The sequence below is a fragment of the Scyliorhinus torazame genome, chromosome 2 (genome assembly GCF_047496885.1).
Source record: "Scyliorhinus torazame isolate Kashiwa2021f chromosome 2, sScyTor2.1, whole genome shotgun sequence".
Lineage (NCBI taxonomy): Eukaryota > Metazoa > Chordata > Chondrichthyes > Carcharhiniformes > Scyliorhinidae > Scyliorhinus > Scyliorhinus torazame.
This window is the reverse complement of record NC_092708.1, coordinates 385694751-385721550: the sequence shown is the minus strand read 5'-3', so window position 1 is coordinate 385721550 and position 26800 is coordinate 385694751. Positions and strand designations below refer to the sequence as shown.

At 44.7% G+C, this 26800-nt stretch overlaps 1 protein-coding gene across 5 annotated transcripts in view; it reads left to right on the top strand.

Annotated features, from left to right (window-relative positions):
- The window catches only part of LOC140405340 (centrosomal protein of 128 kDa-like), a 589746-nt gene that overhangs the window by 142770 nt on the left and 420176 nt on the right, over nt 1-26800 (top strand). For all 5 annotated transcript variants that reach the window (XR_011938602.1, XM_072493651.1, XM_072493643.1 and 2 more), the window contains exon 12: nt 16512-16672. Coding sequence is in view for 4 of the 5 variants with exons in the window: in XM_072493651.1 (XP_072349752.1) it covers nt 16512-16672 (161 nt within the window). In the remaining variant the exon portion in view is untranslated. The remainder of the gene's footprint in view (nt 1-16511; nt 16673-26800) is intronic.

Below are 26800 nucleotides of genomic sequence, written 5' to 3'. Positions count from 1 at the left end.
GTTAGTTTCGGGGTCTCCTTTTTTGATACAATGTCAGGGATCAGCTGTATTGGGCGCTCAGTTGGAGCTGCCTGTTGGTGGCCATTTTTGGAGTACGGGGACGAGGGCAGATGTCCTAACCTTCACCTTGCCAATAGCCCGGAAGCAAGTGCTGCTTGAGTGGAGTTCTCCGGTGCCGCCTAAGGCCTCAGCTTGGTTGGGTGACCTGATGGAATTTTTGCACCTGGTATTATACCATGAGGGGGTTGGCAGAAGGAATCTACTCGAGGTGGTGGCCCTTCATCTTCATTCGGGAACTGCTTACCGTCCACTGTTGGGGGGAGGGGTTGCCTTTTTTAATAGTCTGATTAGGGTTTTTCTTTGTGCGGGTGTGGGGGGGAAGGGATTGGGGGGACTGGGTGGGTGTACTTCTGGAATAATATGGGTTGGGGAAAAAGAAAGAAAAAAAGAGAAAAAAATAAAGAAAAAGAAAACAAAATGGACTCTAAATTTTTACCAATGACTGAAGTCAGGCTAACCAACCTATAATGTCCTGCCTTCTGCCTCCCTCCCTTCTTAAACAGGGTTGTTACATTAGCCACTTTCCAGTCCTCTGGGACCCTCCCTGACTCCAGTGATTCCTGAAAGGTCATCCCCAATGCCTCCACAATCTCCTCAGCTGTCTCCTTCAGAACCCTTGGGTGTAGTCCATCCGGTCCGGGTGTTTTATCCACCCTCCGATCTTTCAGCTTCCCCAGCACCTTCTCCTTAGTGATGTCCACTACACTCACCTCTGACGCCTGACTCTCTTGAAGTTCTGTTCTGCCACTGCTATCTTCTGCCATGAAGACTAATGCAAAGTACCTATTCAGTTCCTCTGCCATTTCTTTGTTCCCTGTTACTACTTCTCCAGCCTTGTTTTCCAGTGGTACAATATCCATTCTTGCCTCTCTCTTACCTTTCATATATGAGAAAAGAACTATTGCAATCTTCTTTCATATTACTAGCTAGCTTACATTCATTTTTCATCTTCTCTCCTTTTATTGCTTTTTTTAGTTGTCCTCTGCTTGCTGTGATGACTGGAAGACTTTAAGGATATTGGACTTTCTAAGTATTGGGCGATTTAAGGGTTTAAAGCCTGGAGTTAGAGTGTGTTTGACTGCAGTGATGAAAAATGAAAAATGAAATGAAAATCGCTTATTGTCACAAGTAGGCTTCAAATGAAGTTACTGTGAAAAGCCCCTAGTCGCCACATTCTGGCACCTGTTCAGGGAGGCTGGTATGGGAATTGAACCGTGCTGCTGGCCTGCCTTGGTCTGCTTTCGAAGCAAGCGATTTAGCCCTGTGCTAAACCATCCCCTATGCTAAACCAATGGTCATGTTTTTTTAAAAACATAATTCTGTTTTGCAGGGTCTGGGTGCTTTTAGCAGCTAGAAGGTGAAATTGCGAAAGGAATGTGTTTTTCTCTCTGGACTAATGGATTGTGGTTTGACTGGGAAGTTAATGTGCTTTGCAGCCTACAGAGATCATTTGTTTTTCAGCTTGTGGAGATGAGGTCATTGTTGGGTGGAGCCAAGGAATGCTCAGAGACATTTTGAGAAGTTTTACAGAGATCGTTTTTGGGGAGATATTTGGAGCGAGGAGTTGAATTCTGATCTGCCTGACGCTGAGTCCACAGTTCTCTGACAGTAAGATAGATTGAGAGCTGCTGTTTCTTTTCTTGTTTAATGGGAAATTGAGTAGTAGTGTTTCAGAGGTAATTGTAAGCTGTTCCTTTCAGCTGTGAACTTAAAAAGTTTAATACTGTATTCATAATAAAGTTTTGTTTTAATAATAACCAAGCCTTATTTCTTCATGCAATCACTCCTGGAGGGATCATTCTTTCCCCACAGTCTGCCAAATAAACTAAAATATTGGGGTTTCGGTCCAGTACCTGAGCCACTGTTGGGGCCTGCTCTGGGATCGTAATATTACTTTTAAAGGCTCCCCAGTCCTCTGGCATCCCACTAATCTTCGCCACGTTGTATACTTTTTCTTTTGCTTTTACGCTGTCCCTAACTTCCCTTGTCAGCCATGAGACATGGCACTTTATCAAATGCCTTCTTGAAGTCAAAGTACAGGACATCCACTGGTTCCCCTTTATCCACCACATATGTATCTCCTTCAATGAACGTCAATAAATTGGTGAAGCATGATTTCTCTTTCATAAAACCATATTGACCCTTGCCTGATTGCCTTGAATTTTCCCAAGTGACCTGCTCTAACAGCTTTATTAATGACTTCTAACATTTTCCCTGTGACAGATGTTACGCCAACTGGCCTGTAGTTTCCTGCTTTCTGTCTCCCTTCCGTTTAGAATAAATGAGTTACATTTTCTTTCTTCCAATCTAATGGAACCTTCCCCGAATCTGGGGAATATTGGAAAATTAAACCCAATGCATCAACCATCTCACTAGCCACTTCCTTCAAGACCTTCGAGTGAAGTCCATCCGGATCCAGGGATTTGTCAGCCCGCAGACCAAACCATTTGATCAATACCACTTCCCTGGTGATTGTAATTTTCCTGAGTTCCTCCCTCCCTCACTTTGTTCGCTCTTTTCTTAACTATCTAACTAAGAAACTCTTGCCATCCGTCTTTATATTACTGGCTAGCTTTCTCTCGTACTCCATTTTCCCCCTCCTTCTCGATATTATTGTCATTCTTTGCTGTTCTTTATATTCTTTCCAATCTTCTGATTGTCTTTGTGTGGCACTGTAACACAGTGGTTATCACTGTTGCTTTACAGCTTCGATTCTGGCTTGGGTCACTGTCTGTGCGGAGTCTGCACGTTCTCCCCGTGTCTGCTTGGGTTTCCTCCGGGTGCTCCGGTTTCCTCCCACAGTCCAAAGATGTGCAGGTTAGGTGGATTGGCCATGCTAAATTGTCCCTTAGTGTCCAAAAAGGGTAGGTGGGGTTACGGGGATAGAGTGGAAGTGTTGGCTTAAGTAGAGTGCTCTTTTCAAGGGCTGGTGCAGACTCAATGGGCTGAATGGCCTCCTTCTGCACTAAATTCTCTGATTCTATGAAATGTATGCTTTTTTTAACAATTTAAAGCGAGTTTAATACTGTCTTTGACCTTTTTGGTTAACCATGGATGATGGGCCCTCCCTTTGGAATTTCTCTTTCTCATTGGAATGTGTCTATTCTGTGTATTCTTTAAGTGTCTGCTACTGAACCTCGATTGATCTATCCCTTGAGCACATTTATTGCCAGTTCACTGTAGGTCACTCTGCTTTCATTTAAATAAAAATTAATTCACGGGATGTGGGCGTCGCTGGCTGGACCAAGGTTCTCCTCCAAGTCACTCACCACCCTGACTTGGGAATATATCGCCGCTCCTTCGCTGTCCCAAGGGCAACATCCTGGCACTTCCTCTCTAACAGCACAGTGGATGTACCTACACCTCGAGGACTGAAGCAGTTCAAGAAGGCAACACATCACCACGTTCTGAAGGGCAACTAGGGATGGGCAATAAATGCTGGCCTAACCAGCAACGCCCACTTCCTGTAAATGAATTTTAAAAGCCTACTTTTGGTTTTCTATCCATTAACCAATCCTCTATCCATGCTAATGTATTACACCCAACTTCGTGAGCCCTTATTTTGCCTATAAACCTTTTCTGTAGCATTTTATTGAATACCTTTTGGAAATCCAGGTATACTACATCAAATGGTTCCCCTTTATCTACCACACCAGTTACATCCTCAAACAAAAACAAAAACATTTTCAAACAGGATTTCCCTTTAGTAAAACCATGTTGACTTATCCGTAAGTTATTGTCTATTCTTGTATGGAGCTTGTGCCTTCAACTATGAAGACAGACACAAAATATTTGTTCAACGCCTCTGCCATTCCCTTGTTCCTGTCTGGAATTTTGCCTGTCTCTTATGAACCAACATTTACTTTAGCTACTCTCTTCCTTTTTATATAAAAAGTTCTTACAATCTTTTTTTTATACATCTGGCTAGTTTACTGTCATTTAATTTTTTTCCTTTCTTTAAAAATCAACTTTTTGGTGGCCCTTTGCTGGTTTATAAAGTATTTCCAAACCACATGACTATTCTGTTCCGATACCTTGACTTTTCTCTTTGGATTTATCTCCCTTCATTTGAACCCTGCCCTCATCCTCGCTGTTAGTTTAAGGGAAAGAAAACCATTCTTCCTAGTGGCCTTATTGAGATTTTTGAAAGCATTATTCCTCATTGAGACCTGCTCCGTATATTCTGTTTCTTTTATTTAAAAAAAAAATCTAATTGAGGGGCAATTTAGCGTGGCCAATACACCTACCCTGCAGATCTTTGGGTTCTGGGACTGAGACCCACGCAGACATGGAGAGAAAATGCAAACTCCACACAGACAGTGACCCGGGGCTGGGATCGAATCCAGGTCCTTGGCGCCATGAGGCAGCAGTGCTAACCACTGCGCCACCGTTTATTCTGTTTCTTTTAATGCATTTCCATGGCAAAAAGTGTCACATTGAGAATATCACAGCTGTACTGTGGGAGGACACCTCAGACGACAGCGAGGCTATTTGGGTAGAGATCAGGAATAAGAAGGGTGCAGTCACAATGTTGGGGGTTTACTACAGGTCTCCCAACAGCCAGCGGTAGATAGAGGAGCAGATAGGTAGACAGATTTTGGAAAGGAGTAAAAGCAACCGGGTTGTTGTGATGGGAGACTTTAAATTCCCCAATATTAACTGGGACTCACTTAGTGATAGGGGCTTGGACTGGGCAGAGTTTGTAAGAAGCGTCCAGGAGGGCTTCTTAAAACAATATGTAGATAGTCCAACTAGGGAAGGGGCTGTACTGGACCTGGTATTGGGGAATGAGCAAGGCCAAGTGGTAGACGTTTCAGTAGGGGAGCATTTTGGGAACAGTGACCACAATTCAGTAAGTTTTAAAGTGCTGGTGGACAAGGATAAAAGTGGTCCTAGGGTGAATGTGCTAAATTGGGGGAAGGCTAATTATAACAATATTAGGCGGGAGCTGTGGAACACAGATTGGGGGCGGATGTTTGAGGGTAAATCAACATCTGACATGTGGGAGGCTTTCAAATGTCAGTTGAAAGGAATTCAGGACTGGCATATTCCTGTGAGGAAGAAGGATAAATATGGCAAATTACGCTATCCTTGGATGACGAGAGATATTGTAGGCCTCGTCAAAAAGAAAAAGGAGGCATTTGTCAGGGCTAGAAGGCTGGGAACAGACGAAGCCTGTGTGGAATATAAGGAAAGTAGGAAGGAACTTAAGCAAGGAGTCAGGAGGGCTAAAAGGGGTCACGAAAACCCATTGGCAAATAGGGTTAAGGAAAATCCCAAGGCTTTTTGCACGTATATAAAAAGCAAGAGGGTAGTCATGGAGAGGGTTGGCCCACTGAAGGACAGGGGAGGGATCTATGTGTGGAGCCAGAAGAAATGGGCGAGGTACTAAATTAATACTTTGCATCAGTATTTACCAAAGAGAAGGAATTGGTGAATGTTGAGTCTGGAGAAGGGTGTATAGATAGTCTGGGTCACATTGAGATCCAAAAATACGAGGTGTTGGGCATCTTGAAAAATATTAAGGTGGATAAGTCCCCAGGGCCTGATGGGATCTACCCCAGAATACTGAAGGAAGCAAGAGAGGAAATTGCTGAGGCCTTGACAGAAATCTTTGGATCCTCACTGTCTTCAGGTGATGTCCCGGAGGACTGGAGAATAGCCAATGTTGTTCCTTTGTTTATGAAGGGTAGCAAGGATAATCCAGGGAACTACAGGCCGGTGAGCCTTAAGTCAGTGGTAGGGAAATTACTGGAGAGAATTCTTTGAGACAGGATCTACTCCCATTTGGAAGCAAATAGACGTATTAGCGAGAGGCAGCATGGTTTTGTGAAGGGGAGGTTGTGTCTCACTAACTTGATAAGTTTTTTGAGGAGGTCACAAAGATGATCGATGCAGGTAGGGCAGTGGATGTTGTTTATATGGACTTCAGTAAGGCCTTTGACAAGGTCCCTCATGGCAGACTGGTACAAAAGGTGAAGTCACATGGGATCAGGGGTGAGCTAGCAAGATGGATACAGAACTGGCTAGGTCATAGAAGGCAGAGAGTAGCAATGGACGGGTGCTTTTCTGATTGGAGGGCTGTGACTATTGGTGTTCCGCAGGGATCAGTGCTGGGACCTTTGCTGTTCGTAGTATATATAAATGATTTGGAGGAAAATGTAACTGGTCTGATTAGTAAGTTTGCGGACGACACAAAGGTTGGTGGAATTGCGGATAATGATGAGGACTGTCAGAGGATACAGCAGGATTTAGATCGTTTGGAGACTTGGGCCGCGAGATGGCAGATGGAGTTTAATCCGGACAAATGTGAGGTAATGCATTTTGGAAGGTCTAATACAGGTAGGGAATATACAATGAATGGTAGAACTCTCAGGAGTATTGACAGTCAAGAGAAATCTTGGTGTACAGGTCCACAGGTCACTGAAAGGGGCAAGACAGGTGGAGAAGGTAGTCAAGAAGGCATACGGCATGCTTGCCTTCATTGCCAGGGCATTGAGTATAAAAATTGGCAAGTCATGTTGCAGCTGTATAGAACCTTAGTTAGGCCACACTTGGAGTATAGTGTTCAGTTCTGGTCGCCACACTACCAGAAGGATGTGGAGGCTTTAGAGAGGGTGCAGAAGAGATTTACCAGGATGTTGCCTGGTATGGAGGGCATTAGCTATGAGGAGAGGCTAAATAAACTTGGTTTGTACAAAATTATGAGGAGCATCGACAGAGTGGATAGTCAGAGACTTTTTCCCAGGGTAGAGAGGTCAATTACTGGGGGGCATAGGTTTAAGATGCACGGGGCAAGGTTTACAGGAGATGTACGAGGTAAGTTTTTTACACAGAGGGTAGTGGGTTCTTGGAACTCGCTGCCGGAGGAGGTGGTGGAAGCATGGACGATAGTAATATTTTAGTACATCTTGACAAATACATGAATAGGATGGGAATAGACGGATACGGACCCCGGAAGTGTAGAAGAATTTAGTTTAGACGGGCAGCATGGTCGGTGCAGGCTTGGAGGGCCGAAGGGCCTGTTCCTGTGCTGTACTTTTCTTTGTTCTTTTATTATGAATTGAAAGGCTTTCTTGAAAGCAGGTTCTTAACTCTTGCTATGCCTAATGTAAATGAATGATGCTGGAATATGTTGCAACTTTCACTGCATTCTTAAAGAAGTCATATACTGTTATGAGTCGAATCATTTTTCTACCCATTTTAAATTGAAGATGACAGTGACTGTCAAGGAGCCTCAGCATAATCAAAGTCAGTTAGAATCATGGGTGTGGGTGGAGAAATCTTTACAATAGTTGGAGTTATGCCGAGTATTAAAGGAAGATGGTTGTGGTTGGGAGACCAATCATCTCAGCCACAGGACATCGCTGCAGGAGTTACATAGGGCAGAGTTCTAGGCCCAATCAGCTTCAGTTGCTTCGTCAATTACCTTTTACCTCTATCTTAATGTTAGGGGACATGTTCGCTAATTATTGCACAGTGTCCAATACATCTTGAAACTGCTCAGATATTGAAGCAGTCCATGCCCATGTGCAGCAAGTTTAGTTTTGGGTTTGATAATTGGCCAGTAGCATTCACACCATAACAGGGCTCAGGCAGTGACCATCTGCAGCAAGAGAGATTTGAACCATCTTTTTCCCCAGCCCTGACATTCAACAGCATTACCATCGCTGAATCCCCCTATCAACTTCCTGGGGTTACCAATGATCAGAGACTGATTTGGATCGGCCACGTAAGTACGGTGGCTCCAAGAATGTGGTTGGAGGCTGGGATTTTTTGCAGGATGTAGCTCACCACCTAACTTTCCAAAGCCTGCCCACCATCCACAAAGCACAAATCAGAATTAAATAGATCCCACTTGCCTGGATGAGTTCCAACAACCTTCTAGAAGCTCAGTACCATCCAGGACAAAGCAGCCTGCTTGATTGTCACCAGATCCGTTTTAAACAACCGTTGCTCTTTCCACACCAAAGCACAGTGGCAGCAGAGTGTACCATCTACAAGATGCAATGCAACAACTAGCCAAGTTCCTTCAGCAGCACCTTCCAAACCCATAACCTCTACCATCTAGAAGGACAAGGGCAGCAGGCACATGTGAAGACCGCCACCTGCAGGTTTTCCTCGAAGCCATGCTCCATTCTGACTTGAATATGGAATTGAGGTTAAAATCATGATCTTATTGAATGGCGGAGGAGGCTCGAGGGGCTGATTGGCCTACTCCAGCACTGAATTTGTATGTTTGTATGAATCTATATTGTCGTTCCTTCACTGTCGCTGGGTCAAAATCCTGAAACTCTGTTCCTAATAACTCTCTAGGTGTACATTTGCAAGATGGACTACAGTGGTTCAAGAAGGCCACTCACCATATTCTCAAGAGCAATTAGGGATTGACAATAAATGCTGGCCGTGACAAGATAGCCACATCCCATTAACAAAATTCTATTCCGATTGGAAGAATACCTGGGTGTTATTCTGTGTCTGACTTGTGGGGTGACTCCTTAGAGGAATCTCTGGTTCATTTTTTGCCCAAAGAAACAGACGTCTTAATTATTCACCACAGCTCAACTTTCAGCCAGATCAGTGGTATTGTCACTGGACTAGTAATCCAGAGACCCATGGCAATGCTCGGGGGGCCCAGGTTCGAATCCCACCACGGGCAGATGATGAAATTTGAATTCAATAAAAAAAAACTGGAATTAAAAGTCTAATGATGACCATTAAACCATTGTTGACTCGTCAAAATCCAACTGGTTCACTATGTCCTTTAGGGAAGGAAATCTTTCACCCTCGCCTGGTCTGGCCTACATGTGACTCCAGATGCACAATGTCAACGTGGTTGACTATTAAAAATGTCCTCTGAAATGGCCTCGCAGGCCAATTAGTTCAAGGGCAATTAGGGATGCTGGCCCAGCCAGCAATACCCACATCCCCTGAACAAATAAAATAAAAGAACATCATTCCGTCACATCCAGAAGTATCAACTCATTCCTTAGTTTCAATGCAAAGAAGTAAAGAATTTTCAATTCTATAACACCTTTCACAACCTTCGAATGTTCAAAGGTGTTTAAATACTTTTGAAAGGTGGGCATTGCTGTAATGTAGGAAACAAAGATATGAGATAATAAACAGGTAATCTGTATTCCTAATGTTGACTGAGGGATAAATATTGGCCAAGACACAGGGAAGAAATTCCTGTTTTTTAAAAAAATAATGCCATGGGACAATATCAGACCACCTGTGTGGAGGGCAGACAGCACCTTGGTTAATGTCTCATCAGCAGGCACTCTGTGTTGTGCCTGGAGTTTAAACCTTTGAGATCCAGGGCTCATAAACATCATTTCATTATCAAGCATCTTCCACCCAGAATCAAATAATTATTCTGTTCTTCTTTTCTGACCCGAGCTCTGTTTGATGCTCTCTCTTGGGGATCATTGTGTTTCTCACTGATTTTTTGAAAAATAAATTTGTTACTCCTCTTGCAATTTGCAAGTTCCCCCTTTACAAGAGATATCAATGCCCCCCACAACCTAAAGATGTGCAGGGTAGGTGAATTGGCCACATCGCGTTGCTCCTTAATTGGGAAAAATGAATTGGGTACTCTAAAAAAAATTTAATTTTTAAAAAGAGATATTAATGCCAGTTGACCTGCAGGGCGTTACTCCACTTGTCCACCACCCTGTGGGGGAAACGTGTCATATTAATGATTAGGCCATGGAAATTGTACACTTGCCATCGCGTCGTGCTCATGATATAAGCTTGTATATATTATTTACCTCGACCACAGCTACATTATCTGTTAATTTGAAGAACTATATCAAGCCCTCCATCCTCCCCACTCCCTACTTTAAAATAAGTTTAGTTACTTTAGTCTTTCTTAACATTTCACAACTTAGTTCCTGAGTCTCTAGAAATACCCTGCTCACTTGGGCTTCTTCCTTGTAGGAATATCTAACAGTTCCGTACAGCAAATTCATTCCCACCATTGGAATGAACTGTATTTCTGTATTCCTGTAAAATCATAATTTAATGCTGCTATGTAGAATTCTTACATAATTATTTGGGATGATTTTTTAGCATTCCGGTGTAGGTACTTAGTTGCGGCCTCTGCTTTTTCCTCCTATTGTTCAACGTTTCTGGTGTTTGCTACTCGACCTGAATTTATTGTTTTACTTCGTTTCACACTCTTAACCTACCTGAAAGCTCTGCTAATCTAAATTTGAAGTCTTGGCCTCTCTCCCTCCTGCCTTCATATCTATCTAGTTTCAAGGATGGTTTCAAAGTTATTAGGGTAACAGGAAACTCATCATCCTGCTGACAGCTACCATTTGATTTCATCAGGTTTCAACTGATGTAGAGAAGAGGTGAGATGTTGGGGTTAGGAAGTCCTCTATGATGGAGTGGTGTAAAAGTGGTTTTAGTCACAGGACATCTTTCGAGATATTGCCAGGCTTCTGTTTTATTCGTCCGTGCCTGGGCGAAATTTTCCTGGTTTGATTTTGCTGATTGACTGCTTGGTTTAAAACAATAGTTATAGGCCGGCACGGTGGCACAGTGGTTAGCACTGCTGTCTCACGGCGCTGAGGACCCAGGTTCGATCCCGGCCCCGGGTCACCGTCCGTGTGGTGTTTGCACATTCTCCCCGTGTCTGCATGGGTCCCCCCCCCCCCCCCCCCCCCCACTACCCGAAGATGTGCAGGATGGGTGGATTGGCTGCGCTAAATTGCCCCTTAATTGGAAAAAAGTTTGAGTTGGGTACTTTAAATTAATTTTTTAAAAATAAATAGTTACGGAGCTCACAGCAAAGTGGGCATTCCGTTGGCCAATAGACGGGGTCCTGCTGTCGCAGTTTACCTGAATGGCATGGGAGGGAGAAGGAATCCCATGCTTTGCTTGATTAGTTTTGAAAATATTTGCTTCTGCAGCACCGATTGAACACTTTGAAGCACTCTTTTATCCGGTGTAGCTGGGTAGGTTTGCTGACGGTTAGAAGGAGGAACTCTGCTTGGAATGTCAGACTTTGTTGGCTCATTAACATGGCATTGATAGAGCAGAGGTGAAGACCAGGAAGAGACATTAGAGCTCTGAATTGGTGATGTGGGGTTTTAAAAATCTGACATGGATGTGTTCTGATTAGGGAAATTAAGGTGAGCAATTAGGGAGCAGTGACCACAATATGATAGAATTTACCCTGCAGTTTGAGAGGGAGAAGCTGCAATCAGATGTAACAGTGTTACAATTAAATAAGGGTAACTACAAAGACATGAGGGAGGAGCTGACCAGAGTTGATTGGAGAAGGAGCCTAGCAGGGTAGACAGTGGAACAGCAATGGCAGGAGTTTTTGGGGGTTATTAGGGAGGCACAACAGAAATTCATCCCAAGGAGGAGGAAACATGCTAAGGGGAGGACAAGGCATCCATGACTGACGAGGGATGTCAAGTACAGCATAAAGGCTAAAGAAAAAGCATACAAAGTGGCGAGAATTAGTGGGAAACGAGAGGATTGGGAAGCCTTTAAAAGCGAGCAGAGGACAACTAAAAATGCAATAAGGGGGAGAAGATGAAGTACGAGTGCAAGCTAGCTAGTAATATAAAGGAAGATGGGAAGAGATTTTTTTCAATCGATAAAAGGTAAGAGCGAGGCAAAAATAGACATTGGACCACAAGAAAATGTGGCTGGAGAAGTAACAATAGGAAAGAAAGAAATGGCAGACAAACTGAATAGTTACTTTGCATCAGCCTACATGGTGGAAGACACCAGGGGAATGCCAGAGCTCCAGGAGAACCAGGGGGCAGAGGTGAGTGCAATGATCATTACTAAGGAGAAGGTTCTGGGGAAACTGAAAGGTCTGAAGGTGGATAAGTCACCTGGACCAGATGGACTACACCCAGGGTCCTAAAAGAGATAGCTGAGGAAATTGTGGAGGCATTAGTGATGATCTTTCAGGAATGACTGGAGGCAGAAACGGTCCCAGAGGACTGGAAAGTGGCTAATGTAACGCCACTGTTTAAGAAAGGAGGGAGGCAGAAGACGGGAAATTATAGGCCGGTTAGCCTGACTTCAGTCATTGGTAAGATTTTAGAGTCTTATTAAAGATGAGATCGCAAAGCACTTGGAAGTGCATGGTAAAATAGGGCTGAGTCATCACAGCTTTGTCAAAGAGAGGTCGTGTCTGACAAATCTGTTAGAGTTCTTTGAGGAGCTAACAAGCAAGTTAAACAAAGGAGAATCAGTGGACGTGATTTATTTAGATTTCCAGAAGGCCTTTGACAAGGTGCCGCATAGAAGACTGTTAAATAAGTTAAAAGCCCATGGTGTTAAGGGTAAGATCCTGGCATGGATAGAGGATTGGCTGATTGGCAGAAGGCAAAGAGTGGTGATAAAGGGGTCTTTTTCAGGATGGCAGCCGATGACTAGTGGTGTGCCTCAGGGGTCTGTACTGGGACCACAACGTTTTACAATATACATTAATGATCTGGAAGAAGGAACTGAAGGCACTGTTGCTAAGTTTGCAGATGATACAAAGATCTGTAGAGGGACAGGTAGTATTGAGGAAGCAAGGGGGCTGCAGAAGGATTTGGACAAGCTAGGAGAGTGGACAATGAAGTGGCAAATGAAATACAATGTGGAAAAGTGTGAGGTTATGCACTTTGGAAGGAGGAATTCTCGGCATAGACTATTTTCTAAATGGGGAAATGCTTCGGAAAGCAGAAGCACGATGGGATTTGGGAGTCCTTGTTCACGGTTCTCTTAAGGTTAATGTGCAGGTTCAGTCGGCAGTTCAGAAGGCAAATGCAATGTTAGCATTCATGTCAAGAGGGCTAGAAAACAAGATCAAGGATATATTTCTGAGGCTGTATAAGGCTCTGGTCAGACCCCATTTGGGGTATTGTGAGTGGTTTTGGGCCCCATATCTAAGGAAGGATGTGCTGGCCTTGGAAAGGGTCCAGAGGAGGTTAACAAGAATGATCCCTGGAATGAAGAACTTGTCGTATGAGGAACGTTTGAGGACTGTACTTGGAGTTTAGAAGGATGAGAGGCGATCTTATTGAAACTTACAAGATACTGCGAGGCCTGGATAGAGTGGACGTGGAGAGGATGTTTCCACTTGTAGGAAAAACTAGAACCAGAGGACACCATCTCAGATTAAAGGGACGATCCTTTAAAACAGAGATGAGGAGGAATGTTTTCAGCCAGAGGGTGGTGAATCTGTGGAACTCTTTGCCGCAGAAGGCTGTGGAGGCCAAATCACTGAGTGTCTTTAAGACAGAGATAGATAGGTTCTTGATTAATAAGGGGATCAGGGGTTATGGGGAGAAGGCAGGAGAATGGGGATGAGAAAATATCAGTCATGATTGAATGGCGGAGCAGACTCGATGGGCCGAGTGGCCTAATTCTGCTCCTATGTCTTATGATCTTGTGATTCATATTTATAATGCACAGTAAATAAGAATACATTGTTTTCTGACTTGCTGTGTATTTTTTTATTATTTTACTTTGGATTTTAATGAATAAATAATAGGTAAGGAGAAAATGTACTGGGCAGCAGCTATGGAAATCTGTAAGAACCTCGAGCCCCGATTATAACTCTGAATGGTTGGGAGAAGGAGTGAGCAGGACGAATGGGGCTCTCCTGCACTGGCGGAAAACTGGGAATGTTGGAATAATGAGCAGGAAGCCCCCATGTTACCATCAAAATGGGAGAGCAGGATGAGTGTGAAGTTTCATACAGTTGCCAGGATAGGAATGGGAGGGAGAGCGAGCGGAAAGTCTCAGATAAGTACGTGGAACATGTGAGAGTAGGAATGGGAGAATTGCAGGGGGAGGAGAGGGAGAGTGGAAAGACCACATACTGTGCCCAGCATAAGGTCTGGGTGATTTTTGGATATGTGTGTAATGTAACCTCAGATTAATGTGATTGAGAAGTTGCCCGTCCGATCACTTTGGAAAGTGGGCAGCCCCATCTGCTTTCTTCATGCAACCAGCAGACTATCGTAGAATTTAGAGTGCAGAAGGAGGCCATTCGGCCATCGACTCTGCACTGGCCCTTAGAAAGAGCACCCTACTTAATCCCACACCTCCACCCTATCCCCGTAACCCACTAACCCAACGATCCTTTTTTAAAATTAAATTTAGAGTACTCAATTCATTTTTCCAATAAGGGGCAATTTAGTGTGGCCAATCAACCTACCCTGCACATCTTTGGATTGTGGGGGCGAAACCCACGCAAACACGGGGAGAATGTGCAGACTCCACACGGACAGTGACCCAGAGCCGGGATCGAACCTGGGACCTTGGCGCCGTGAGGCAGCAATGCTAACCACTGCGCCACCGTGCTGCCCTTCAACGAACCTTTTTGACACTAAAGGACAATTTAGCATGGCCAATCCACGTAACCTGCACATCTTTGGACTGTGGGAGGAAACTGGAACACCATGCAGTTGTTGTCAAACTGGCGAAAGCAGGCTTCTCCCTAGATTATTTTAAGCCTTCCTGGATGTCTCAGTGGAGAAGGTCAGGCCCTGGAGAGAAGGCCTGTTGGCCAACACTCAAAGGAACAACCTTAGGGCCAATAATTAGCAGGCTGACAAGGGGCATTGTCAACAGCATCACCCCTAGAACCTGGTTTCAGTGTAGAAAGAGGTTCAATGACTTCTCTAGCAGCAGGAATGAGTGTATCACATTCAATACACCTTCTGTTTCCCACCACTCAAAACAATCTCCTCATGTTCATCATGTCTTTCAGAATATGAAATATTCCAAAATATTTGCAGCACCGAAACACGCCATTCGCCCAACAAGTCTATGCTGGAATTTATATTCCACATAAACTTCCTCCAAACCCTCATCACCTAACTATATTAGGACATAGACAGTTCCTTTCTCCCTTACAAGCTTATCTAGTTAAAATCCATTTATGAAATTCACCTCAATTACTTGTGGCAGCACGCTCCGCTTTCTTAATTGTGTAAAGAGGTTTCACCTGAATTTTCTGTTGGATTCATTAATGGCCATCTTGAAAGTGATACTAATTGTATTTCTGGAAGACCAGTGTCACCAGAAAGAATGAGAGAGAAGTGAAACCCAAGTTCCCCCCCCCTTACTGTTCACAATCAGTTTATATTTGAAAAGGAACAGGTGTGTGTGTGTCTCTTAGCCCTGAGCCCATTGGGTCCATGGGGAGGGGATGCCGTAATGGTATTGTCAATGGACTCGTAAACTAGAAACCCAGGGTAATGCTCTGTGGACCCCGGTTCGAATCTCGCCACTGCAGATGATAAAATTTGAATTCAATAAAATAAATCTGGAATTAAAAGCCGAATGATGACCATGAAACCATTGTTGTTTGTCATTAAAAACCCACCTAGTTCACTGGAGGGCTGGTTTAGCTCAGTGGCAAGACAGCTGGTTTGTGATGCAGAACAAGGCCAGTCGCGCGGGTTCAATTCCCGTACCTGCTGTGAATTCTGAATTCTCCCTCTGTGTACCAGAACAGGCGCCGGAATGTGGCGACTAGGGGCTTTTCACAGTAACTTCATTGCAGTGTTAATGTAAGCCTATTTGTGACAATAAAAAGATTATTTATTTATTTAATTAATGTCCTTTCGGGAAGGAAAGCTGCTGTCCTTACCTGGTCTGGCCTACATGTGACTCCAGACCCACAGCAATGTGGTTGACGCTTAACAATTAGTGATGGGCAATAAAAGCTGGCACAGCCTGCGTTGCCCGCACCCCATGAACGAATAAAAACAAAATAACCATCAGCAAGCTTTTGTGGGTTTAAATAAAGAGGATTATTTATTCTCACATTGCCCCGAAAGTCACCTGACCCGTGGCAGCCATTTAATGTCCATTTTTAAAAAGGCAAAGGCAGTTCCAGAAAATTCTGTACTGGGCATGACGCTGGGATTAGTTGGATTGGCCTTTGAAAGAACTAGTCCAGGCATGGTGGGCTGAATAGCTCCCTTCTGTGTTGTGCACTATTTGCCAATTGTATGATATTGTTAGTTTGCTTATTATTAATCCATAATGTCAGATCTTGAAGAACTCCTTTCCTAAAATCATCACAATTGAGTTGTTTATGTATTATGCACAGATCTCCCATGACATTCTTCATGATTGGTTAAAGATTTTCTTGTAACCTGTGTTGTTCACAAGTTTGGAATCCGGGAGCGCTGGGTAAGGGTCTGGGGATCTGACCGTATTGAGATGTTCCAATGGCATTTTGAGAGGGTATCCTAAGTTGCATCACTCAATTCCTCTAGTTTTCAAATTCTGTTTTAAAGTATAGGTCGTTCCAAAAATGCCCAAAATAGAACTTAAAACCGATATACATTAAAACCAGTTTGGATTTCCATTGCTGTATAGAAAGCTGGACAATCAGTGTCTATTAGGTCTTCCCTGTTCCGTCATTGCTATTCCCCCTTACTATGATCAAGTTTCTTGTGTTGCAGCGGCTGGCAGGTCCGACCATGAGAAGCAATTGCTGGAGAAACAGATTTTGGAGCTCCGTGCACAGCTAAGCCATAACACTGCCCTTTCCGAGATGGAAGCGCTTAAACGGTCGCTTGAGAGAAAGGAGAAGGAGAAATCTCAACTTTCCGCACAGATAGAGGTATCTCCGTTAGGCTGAATATGAGTGATGGGGAGATATTTTGTAAGTCTTTGTATTGTTAGAAACGCATTTCAGAATTTTAATCAGTTGGTATGAATTCCTCTTTAGTGCTTGGATAGTTGTTGTTAAATATGAAATAATATGGAAGTATGGAAGTATGGTTCTGTTCTGCTTTGAGGCACAGTTTGCCAACTGAATTATAGGAAAAGCACGAGAAGACAATCATTCTGGGAATTTAGGTTTTTTGCAAAGCAGAACCTAATTATTCAGTTCCATTTTTAGATGATAACTTTGGACCAGAATGGATGTTATTTTGACCTTTGTTCTCTTATTGCACACACATTTTCACTTGCTCCTGCTTGCGCTCTCTTCTCTCACATTCATGCTCGGTCCCGTTCCCAGATGCTCTCCGGTGCAATGCGAGATGAGTGTTACTTTCTGCTATTGTTGCTGGAGCCGCCTATGCACCTCTAGAGATGATTGAAAGTTACAATGGGGCAATGCAATTGTCAGCGCATTGTCCTGAGGGGTGATACTTGTCACTCCTCAATGACAAGTCGCGACTCTTCCTTTCAAATAAAAAGAATAGTTGAAATCTATTTGTTGAGTTAACTTTGCTAAACTTTGTCAAATGTCCCAGCTTAGGCCACTGATACTTCATGTATTTTTGAACCATCTGGTGGAAAAACATTTTAACTTTTCTGTGTACCCATTAGACCAAGTGTTAATAAGACCTGGGAAAGAACTTAATTTGCCACTTGACCATACTGAACACTTTGCTCAAGCATAGCATCCTGTCATTACATTTATGGTACAACCTAGACTTGAGGTTATCAATCTCCGCTGCTGCAGGTTATTATTTGTGTCTCCAGACTTTGTGAACATTTCAAGAAAGAAAAGATATCAAAATGTTAGCCTGCTGTGAACCTGACACTGATGTTATTCGGAATCTAGCAAGGAAAAGGTTTTTAACTTGTATTCTGCAACATGTATCGGTAATGCGTCCATGCGGGTACATCTAATTCTTACAGCTACACGTAGTCAGTAGGTTTTCTGATTGTAGCACCAAAAAGAAACAAAGAAAGACTTGCATTTATATAGTGCCTTTCATGACCATCGGCTGTCTCAGAGCACTTTGCGGTTAATGAAATATTTTTGAAGTGTAGTCACTGCTGTAATATAGGAATAATTAAGTTTATTACATTCTGGTACAATACACGCCAAGTATTGCATTGTGGAGGCAGAAATTAACATTCTCGGTAATACTAGTCATTGGGTCTTGCCCACCGGCGAGAGCCTGTGACACCTCATTTGGAAAGAGCCTGCTGCATTTGGTGCCTTAAATGGCCAGCAGCGGGTCTTCCCCAGGATCAAGGACCCTTGTGAGGGGTGGAATCACTCCCAAGAGGTGCCGGTCCATCAGCACTTGACAGGTCTTTATTGCTGGCAACGCCAGTGGTGGAGCGGTGGTTGCTGCCCTTAATAATCTCACTAGGCACTTGAGATTATTGAGGGATATAGATCACTGGTGAGTGAGGGCGGGATGGGGTCGCAGGGTGGGGGAAATCACCTCCTGCCTGGGAGGCAGCAGGAGTTTGCTTTCCAGCTTTTTTGCATGGTGACTTCCCCACCCGCAGAAAGTGGGCATTAATTTCCCACTCGAGGGCCTAAATTAGCAGTAGGGCAGCAAAGTGATCCACAAGCCTTCCCGTCCGCACAAAATTGGAGCTCGGTGGGTAGATGGTGGGTAATATTTAGGAAATATAGCACGTGAAAAAACAAACAAACTGCATGCACTTTGAGTAATTGTAATTTTCCCCCCCAAATCAGTAATTCCATTGAACTCAAAGCATTTCTGCTTTGAGTGCCTTATGTGAACCAAATCAGATGTAATCAGGACCTGCAGCAGTAGGTGTGAGAAACACTCCTTAAGCTTGTATCTGAGTAATACTAAAATAGTGGGCTAAGGGGTTAGGATACTGGATAGAATTTGGTTCAGTCATAGATAATATGGAGTGCCATGAACAGAAGTAAAAACAGGACAGTAAACCTGCAGACTGAGACTGGTGATCTAAGTGGCAAATAATCTTTAATATAAGTGCGAGATGATACACTTTGGTGGAAAAAATAAAAACGACATGTGCACCAGAGAAAATATGAAACTGAATAGGTAGAAGAGCAAAAAGTACAGGTGAACATGTCATTAAGTGTAGCACAAGCGAAAAGCAAAATACTGCAGCTGCTGTAAATCTGAAATAAAAACCGAAAATGCTGGATAAACTCAGCAGGTCTGGCAGCGTCTGAATATTTCAAATCTAAATGACACTTCTACAGAACTGTTCTATAGAAGGCTTATTTAGATTTGAAAAGTAAACTCTGTTTTTCTCTCCACAGATGCTGCCAGACCTGACATCATCCAGCATTGTTTTGTTTTTATTTAAAGTAGCACTGCAGGTTAACAAAACAATTAACAAAGGGATTTATTTCCATTGAATTCAAAAATAACCAAGTTACTTTGAACTTGAGCTGGACCTTCTTCAGGAACGGTCTCCAAAAGGGACATAATGTTAAAAAAAAGTTTTACAGTGATGATACCAGAACTCAGAGATTACGGCTATTAGAAAAGGTTGAATTGTGTGGGGCATTTTTCTTCAGAAGAAGTAAGACTTGGAGGTGATCTGACAGAGGTCTTTAAAACTATGAATGGGATACACCGAGTAGAGAAGTGGAGAGAATGTCTACCTTTGGAAGAATCTAATATTGGGGGACCATAAATGCAAAAGTTTACTAATAAATCCATTAGGGAAATCAGGAGAAACTTTGTTACATTGTGAATTTTCTGCATCTTCAGCGCCACCTTTTCTAATGGCTTCAGAACAAGATTTACCCATTGGTGCCAAACTGTAGAACCTACTTGTGCTGAGGGCACATTGGGCCGCGTGAGAATATTTGAACTTAAAGAAAAAGAACCTTGCATTTGTATAGAAACATGCCTCAAGATATACTAAAGCATTGCTTTAAATACTGTTAAAGCATAGTCACTGCCGTCCATTTTCACACAGCAAGTCCCTACAAATTGCAGCAATGTTGGTGTTGTTGATTGAGGAACAAATATTGCCCACAAGTCCCGAAAGACCTGCTGTTAGGTCATTTGGACATGCTGAATTCTCCCTCTGTGTACCCGAACAGGCGCCGGAGTGTGGTGACTAGGGGCTTTTCACAGTAACTTCATTGCAGTGAGAATGTAAGCCTACTTGTGATAATAAAGATTATTATATCTGAGGGCTGAGGGGCCTCAGTTTAATGTCCCATCCAAAAGATGGAGCGTTAGGAGCCTACCAGAGATGAGTTTTGTGACAATGGCCTGACTGAATTGAAAGCTAAAATCTCGAACCCGGCAAATTATGTGTTAAATAACAGCACCACTCTGACCTTCTGGTCATTAAGGATAACAACCTTCAACTAAAATAATTTCTTCACTTCATAACCCATGAATAGGTACTCGGAAATTGGCACTTATATTATGCCTAATACTAAAAAGGAGTGCATACAATCTGCTGTGAGGGTGGGCCTAATCCACATTGCACAAACTGAAATGCTTTTTAATCTCTACTAACAAGAGTTTGGTGCTTAAACTGAAGTGTTTTACATTTGCCCCTAGCAGTTACATTTTTCACCTCACATTTAAAAATAATTGAACCAAAATGCATGAATTTGATAGACTAATTTTTAGTCAAATGCATAGTTCACCACCACTTGTACTCAGCGTCACTCATTTAACCTTTGTAAAATGGTGCATTAAAAGCTTTGTTAATGATGTGTAAACAGTGCTCAAATTGTTATATGCGTTTTCTCCCTCCTACGAGTCGTGTTGCTGAACTAAGAATGTATTGCTGAGCGTGCACAATATCTGAAAAAAAAATGTAAACCAATGTAGAATTAATTATTATAATTAGTAGGAAGTGACTGAGTTATAAGGCACTTAGGGACATTTTATCTAAATGTACAGTATTAGTCACTGAATAACTACAGTACTTTGCAGCATAGCTACCCTTTGTTTTTGGCAATCTAACTTGGTAATATTTTTATCATTTGGGACAGCAAAGAGCAGACAATAAATTAAACTGTGATCGCGAGAGAGAGGAGGAGGGAGAGACTGGCACATACCATTGTATTCGGACTAAATTATTCTTCATTGGCAGCAATGTTTTTTTGCTGTATTAAAGTATCCAGTTATTTTTTTTAACCAGAAGATTGCATACATGTGGAGAGAGGTAATGGGAGTTGGGGAGAGCTGAGGGTTGAAATAGGCTTGCCAAATCTTAATTGTTGTCCCGTACTCTCCGAAAATGAAGGATTAATCATCTGGCCACTGCTTCCAGCAACATTGAAGAAACATTGTAAGAGTGCTAAAGGCAGTTTTTTTTCATCTTTCTTTGAACATCTTCAGCTGTTGGTTCTAAAATAAAATGCATCATAGTAGCACAGTTGCTAAAACCAAAGCCACTGCAAGAACCTCCGGTGGCGTCCATGGAAGAGTAGGTTGCACATGAAATTGAAAATGCAATGAAATGAAATGAAAATCACTTATTGTCACAAGTAGGCTTCAAATGAAGTTACTGTGAAAAGCCCCTAGTCGCCACATTCCGGCGCCTGTTTGGGGAGGCTGGTACGGGAATTGAACCGTGCTGCTGGCCTGCCTTGGTCTGCTTTAAAAGCCAGCTATTTAGCCCTGTGCTAAACCAGCCCCTATAATTTGATAGCTCCCGCCTGTGACGGACTTTTGGACCTTTTCCCCCCTTTTTTTTCTGGATTTTATGGGATAAATCGGTGAAGACTGAGACACTACGGAGCAATCCCTCTCCGGTGTATGGGGAATTGGACCAGAAGTGGCCGTGTGAGAAGACAAAGTCCTATAAGGAAGACACGAGCAGAAGCAGGGCCGCGGGGAGATGGCACAGTGGTCGACGGAGCAGTTGGTGAAGTTTTTCGAAGATTGCTGCGCCAAGCTGAAAAAGGATACGCTGAACCTGATTAAGGCTTCGATTGATCAAGTTGTGCAGAATCAAGAGACCCATGGGAGAGCGATCCAGGAGGTGGAGAAAAAGGTGTCCGAGCACGAAGAGTACATAACCGTGCTGGAGACTAAGATTGAGATGTTGAACGACCGCCAGAAAAGAATGCAGGAGAAGCTGGAGGACCCGGAGAACAGGTCCAGGAGGCAGAATCTTAGAATTGTCAGCCTCCCTGAAGGCAGTGAGGGATTGGATGCGAGGACTTATGTGACGGACATGCTGGAGAAGTTTATGGGGGCTGAGGCGTTCCCTCGGCCCCTGGAAGTGGATAGAGCGCACAGAGCCCTCGCAAAGAAGCCCTGAGCGAACGAGTCATCGAGGGCCATGGAGGTATGCTTTCACCGTTTACTGGACAAGGAACACGTTCTGCGGTGGGCCAAGAAGGAACGGAGCAGCAAATGGGAGAATTGTGAGCTGCGCATTTATCAGGACCTGGGCGCGGATCTGGTCACGAGGCGAGCTGGATTTAATCGGGCAAAAATAGCCCTCTTTAAGAAGGGGGTGAAGTTTGGGATGCAGTACCCAGCCTGTCTGTGGGTCACGCATGAGGAACGGGACTTTTACTTTGAAACACCAGACGAAGTATGGACTTTTATTAAAGAAAAGAGGCTGGAGGCGAATTAAAAGACACTGAAGCCTTGGAGAAGTACTGTGGTGGCGATTTGTTGTGCTGGGTTGTATAAATATAAGTAGTGCTATGTGTAATAAGGGGCTGTTTGGATGGCTAAAGGTAACTTTGTCTTGCAGGGAGCTGGTTAGAGGGGATGGGCTTTGGGGTTGGTTCTGCTTTTTGGGTGATTATTTTTCTAAAGTGGCTGTTTCTTCACAGTTTTTTCTGATGTTTGTTTACTGGGGAATGTGATGCTTTTAAAATGTTTGTCCATGTGGGGGGAGAGGGGAGAGAACAATGGGGAGACAGACTGCTTAGTGCCAGGGGCGGGCGCTATCAAGTCAGCATGGGTCAGCTGACTCTCGGAAGCGCAGTGGGGGGTGAGCAGGTGTTAAGCTGGAGCTTGACTTGGGGGGTTGGGTTTCCAGTGTTGTTGCTAGGGGGGAAGGAGTGGGGGCGGGAGCTGCTTTGCTGATGGGAGGAACTGTTACTAGGGGACAAATGGGAGGTCGGGAATGGCGACTGCCCGAGGGGGGGCTGGAGGAGGCTAGAGGCTGGCCTAAAAAGGGAGATGGCTAGTCGGCAGGGAGGAAGAGGGTGGGGTGCTGGAAGCCCCCCCCGACCAGGCTGATTATATGGAACGTCAGAGGGCTGAAGGGGCAGGTAAAGGGGGCTCGCATGTTTGCGCATTTGAGGGGGCTGAAGGCAGACGTGGTAATGCTACAAGAGACACACCTAAAGGTTACAGACCAGATCAGATTGAGAAAGGGGTGGGTCAGCCAAGTATTCCACTCAGGGCTGGACTCAAAGACCAGGGGGGTAGCGATCTTGATCAGCAAACGAGTGGCATTCGAGGCAGGGAGAATCGTGTCAGACAAGAGGGGTAGGTACATAATGGTGAGTGGGAAGCTGGAGGGGTGGGGGTGGTACTCGTGAATATATAGGCTCTGAATTGGGACCATGTGGAATTTATGAGGCGGGTTTTAAGTAAGATCCCACACTTAGAGTCACATAACCTGATCATGGGAGGAGACTTTAACACAGTCATTGATCCGGAATTGGACCGGTCAAAAACCAGGACAGGAAGGAGGCCGGCTGCGGCAAAGGGATTGAAGGGGTTTATGGAACAGATGGGGGGAGTAGACCCATGGAGGTTTGCACGGTCAAGGGCGAAGGAGTTTTCCTTTTTTTCACATGTCCACAAGGTATACTCTCACATTGACTTTTTTGTTCTGAGCAGGGTGCTTATACGGAAGTGGTGGATACTGAGTACTCGGCAATCATAGTGTCAGATCATGTCCCGCATTGGGTGGATCTATGGAGAGAGGGCAACACCCGCTGTAGAGACTTGATGTGGGGTTGCGAGCGAACAAAGCGATCTGTGGGCGGGTTAACTAGTCCATCCAGAACTAGCTGGAAATAAATGATACGGGGGAGGTCTCTGCAGCGACGGTTTGAGAAGCTCTGAAGGCAGTGGTCAGAGGGGAATTAATCTCGATATGGGCCCACAGTGAAAAGGCGGAACGGGCTGAGAGGGATAGATTAGTGGAGGAGATACCTCAGGTGGACAGGAGATACTCGGAGGCCCCGGACGCGGGGCTACTGAGGGAGTGGCGGAGGTTACAGGCAGAGTTTCGGCTGTTGACCACAGGGAAAGCAGTGGAACAGTTGAGGAAGGCAAGGGGGGGCGATTTATAAGTACGGGGAAAAGGCAAGTAGAATTTTGGCGCACCAGCTCAGGAAAAGGGAGGCGGCCAGGGAGATAGGTAAAGTAAAGAGTAGAGGCGGGAATACTGTCCTGGACCCAGCGGGGGTGAACGAGGTGTTTAAGGACTTCTATAGTAAATTATATGAGTTGGACCACCATTATATGTGGTGGAGGGGATGAAGCAGTTTATGATCAGTTGAGGTTCCCGAGGGTAGATGAGGGTCTGGTGGAAGGGCTGGGGGTCCCAATTGAGATTGAGGAAATGATCAAGGGGCTGGTGGGCATGCAGTCAGGCAAGGCCCCGGGGCCTGATGGAATTCGGTGGAATTCTATAAGAAGTTTTCAGAGATATTGAGCCCACTGCTGGTGAGGACATTTAATGAAGCAAGAGAGAAGGGAGTCCTCCCCCCAACAATGCTGCTGGCGTCGATTTCCTTGATCCTGAAACGGGAGAAGGATCCGGAACAATGCGGGTCATACAGGCCTATTTCTCCACAGAATGTGGATGCCAAACTGCTGGCTAAGATACTGGCCACAAGGATAGAGGACTGTGTTCCGGGGCTAATAGGGGAAGACCAGACGGGATTTGTTAAGGGCAGGCAACTCAAGGCCAATGTTCGAAGGCTTCTAAATGTTCTTATGATCCCCTCAGAAGGAGAGGAGGTGGAGGTGGTGGGAGCGACGGACGCGGAGAAGGCTTTTGATCGGGTGGAATGGAATTACCTGTGGGAGGCGCTGGGAAGGTTTGGGTTCGGTGGGGGCTTTACTGACTGGGTGCGGTTGCTCTTTCAGGCACCAGTAGCGAGTGTGCGTACGAACCGGCTGAGGTTGGGATACTTTAAACTACACCGAGGGACGAGGCAAGGGTGCCCCCTCTCCCCGTTACTGTTTGCTCTGGCCATAGAACCATTGGCCATGGCGTTAAGAGCCTCCAGGAACTGGAAAGGGCTGGTTCGGGGGAGGGGAGGGAAGCACCGGGTCTCGCTTTACGCAGATGACCTGCTCTTGTATATTTCAGAAGCGTTGATGGGGATGGGGGAAGTAATGCAAATCTTGGAGGAATTTGGCAATTTTTCGGGTTATAAATTGAACATGGGGAAAAGTGAGATATTCGCGATCCAGGCAAGAGGACAGGAGAAGAGACTGGGAGAGCTGCCGCTTAGAATGGTAGGGAAGAGCTTTCGATATCTGGGAATCCAGGTGGCCTGGGAATGGGAGGCACTGCAAAAGTTAAACCTATCCTGGTTGGTAGAACAAATGGAAGGGGGCTTTAAGAGATGGGACATGCTCCCGCTATCACTGGCGGGGAGGGTACAGACCGTGAAAGTGACGGTCCTCCCCAGATTTCTGTTTGTTTTTCAGTGCCTCCCCATCTTCATCCCAAAGGCCTTTTTCAAGCGGGTGAATAAGATTATCTCGGGCTTTGTGTGGGCGGGTAAAACCCCGCGAGTGAAGAAAGTGTTGCTCGAGCGCTGTCGGGGGGAGGGTGGGTTGCACTGCCGAACATCTGCAATTACTACTGGGCGGCTAATATAGCCATGATTAGGAAGTGGATAGTGGGGGAAAGGTTGGCATGGGAGCGGATGGAGGCGGGTCTATGGGCGGATGCCCTAAGCAGGGTTAATACATCCTCATCATGCGCCAGGCTTAGCCTGATACAATTTAAGGTAGTCCACCGGGCCCACATGCCAGTGGCTAGGGTGAGCAGGTTTTTCGGGGTAGAAGATAGGTGTGCGAGGTGCGCGGGAAGCCCAGAAAATCATGTCCATATGTTTTGGACATGCCCGAAGCTTAGAGGGTTTTGGCAGGGTTTTGCTAAGGCAATGTCCACGGTGCTAAAAACATGGGTGGTGCCGAGTCCGGAGGTAGCGATCTTTGGAGTTTCGGAAGAGCCGGAAGTTCAGGGGGCGAAAGAGGCTGATGCCTTGGCCTTTGCCTCCCTAGTAGCCCAGAGACGGATCTTGTTAATGTGGAGGGACCCGAAGCCCCCTGAGTGTAGAGATCTGGGTTAGTGACATGGCTGGGTTTCCCAGTCTCGAGAAAATAAAGTTTGCCTTAAGAGGGACAATGGTCGGGTTCACCCGGAGGTGGCAGTCGTTCCTCGGTTTTCTCGGGGAAAATTAAAATGTCAGCAGATGCTGTATTCCAGGTGGGGGGGCGGGGGGGGGATTGTTGTTGTATGGTTTGGGTGTGTGAAGATTGAGATGGGGGGGGGAATGTTTATTATACCATGTTGATGTCATTGTCTATGTTATTTTTATAAAAAATGTCAAATATCTTAATAAAAATATTTTAAAAAGAAACCAAAGCCACTGCAACCTCAGTCATTGAACTTCAGTACACAGATGAAACTAGCTTGTGTGCGCACTCAGAAACTCAGCTCTTAGGTCTTTGTTGTTGACTCCTCTGAAGCATATGAGAAAATGGGCCTTTCAGTAAATACCCGGAAAACTAAGGTCTTCTTTTAGCCGTAGAGATACCCCATTAATGTTAGTTGATTGGTTGGATGGAGGTAGGGCATTCACCAGATGGAAGCTTAGTGGGACTGGTGCTTTCTGAGCGACAACTTGATGTTCCTGGGATCTTGCTGGAGAGTCAGGGGGTTTTCAGGTTATTTCCATTTGCACTGAGAAAACCTGCAACGCTCAAAAATTGTATTTTTGTCCTTCCAAGATTTGGATTTGTTTTGAGGAGGAATTTTGAACTGTGTAACACTGGGATGAAGTTCTGGTACC